We start from the raw sequence: 1,433 nt of genomic DNA, 5'->3' as shown, positions 1-1,433 counted from the left end.
AACAAGAAAATCCTGATCATCATGACAATCGTCCTCGCTATCTTTGCGGGTAGTCAACGAAAACAATCGTTTTGTCTTCCTGCAGATGACCGCGCATCCTACAAGCGCAAAAGAACACATCGGTACAATGGAGATCAATGCAGGGTACGGTCGGTCATTTTCCACTTGGCTCAGAAGTGCAATAGCGGTGGAATAACTTGCAACAACTCCAAGGAGGCATCTGGATGACTTGAAGAACCACATTGCAAAGTTAGCTACGATGGCCCCGATTATAATGTCGCCTGTGCCGAGAAAAACGTGGGACTCGTTCTCCCCGAAACGAACGGTAAAGACCGATGGCAGCTCCCACGCACTGTTCATTTCAAATAGCTGACACAGTAAATTTCCGCATTCGCCTACGCTTAAGAACTGAGGGGTTTGGTTCATTCGCGCAAGAAGGCAGACGTCATAGATGAGGGCTGTCCACAAAAATATCTGTAAGAAGGCAAAGTTTCGGAATTGTACGTGACTGGCCAGAAAAGCAAACATCGCGATAATTAAGTTGTTGATAATCCATCGAAATTGTGTTTGAACTGATAGCAACCACACAGCTCCGAAGAGAATGCCGAGCAGGTATCCGATCTTAAACGGAATCCACTCGGCAATCGCGATTACGATGAAGGTCACCACTGCAATATGTTGCAAAGCGATCATCACAGAGGGGAAAAATTGGAGAACTACGACGGTCAGGCCCATAGCAGCGAAGTATAAAAAGTTCAAAAATAGGTACTGTATAAGTTTGAGTTCTCTTTCCGTTTCCTGGAGTCTTGTCGATTGGTATTCTTGGTTATCAGGTTTTGTTCTTTCAAGCGTCGATTGTCCTTTCCGCCGCATTTTTTCACCGTAAATAGCACTGAGAAAGACCAGAGCGCTAACCGAAGCATCCATGATCCAGAAATTGTGAAGGAACATTTGGAGAGAAAAGATTTCCAATTCACCTCTATAGCTCTGATTAAATGTTTGACGGAACCGTCCTTGATTTGAAACGATCTTTTGACGACAGAAATATAAGCACCTGTTGTGACGTCACAACATGAAAAACTGTGATCGCAACGTGAAAGTGTTAAATAAGTTATTAGTGGCAAGGAGGTCTTTTGTTGAGATTAACTGGTAAATTATCTGCAGGTTCAGAAATTAAAGAAGGCGAATGACGCGATATATTATAGTACATTGTTTTGGGGTATTTTAAAACTGACATTTCAAGTATTTCACGTAACATCAGTGGTGGAACGAAACTTCGTGAAAAGAGTAAATATTTGATTGAACGCCACTAGCATACATTCCTTTCATGCGAAAAGTCAAATTAACGGGGCCGTGTTTTGCGTCTAACCAGCGAAAGCAAAACCGACATTGTTACTTGTAAGACCCCTAAGTGGCCTCTTCAGTCTTTAGAT

The 1,433-nt window shown here is 42.8% G+C and overlaps 1 protein-coding gene across 1 annotated transcript in view; it reads right to left on the bottom strand.

Moving 5' to 3' along the window:
- The window catches only part of LOC138003163 (uncharacterized), a 1,375-nt gene extending 357 nt beyond the window's left edge, over positions 1 to 1,018 (bottom strand). Inside the window, exon 1 of the mRNA XM_068849129.1 lies at positions 1 to 1,018. This exon is cut by the window's left edge and continues 357 nt beyond it. Within this exon, the coding sequence (XP_068705230.1) occupies positions 1 to 951 (951 nt within the window). The 5' untranslated portion in view covers positions 952 to 1,018.
- Between the last annotated feature and the right edge of the window lie 415 nt (positions 1,019 to 1,433).

The sequence above is a fragment of the Montipora foliosa genome, chromosome 5, assembly GCF_036669935.1.
Source record: "Montipora foliosa isolate CH-2021 chromosome 5, ASM3666993v2, whole genome shotgun sequence".
Classification (NCBI taxonomy): Eukaryota; Metazoa; Cnidaria; class Anthozoa; order Scleractinia; family Acroporidae; genus Montipora; species Montipora foliosa.
The sequence above is the reverse complement of the archived record's forward strand: the minus strand, read 5'-3'. Positions and strand labels throughout refer to the sequence as shown.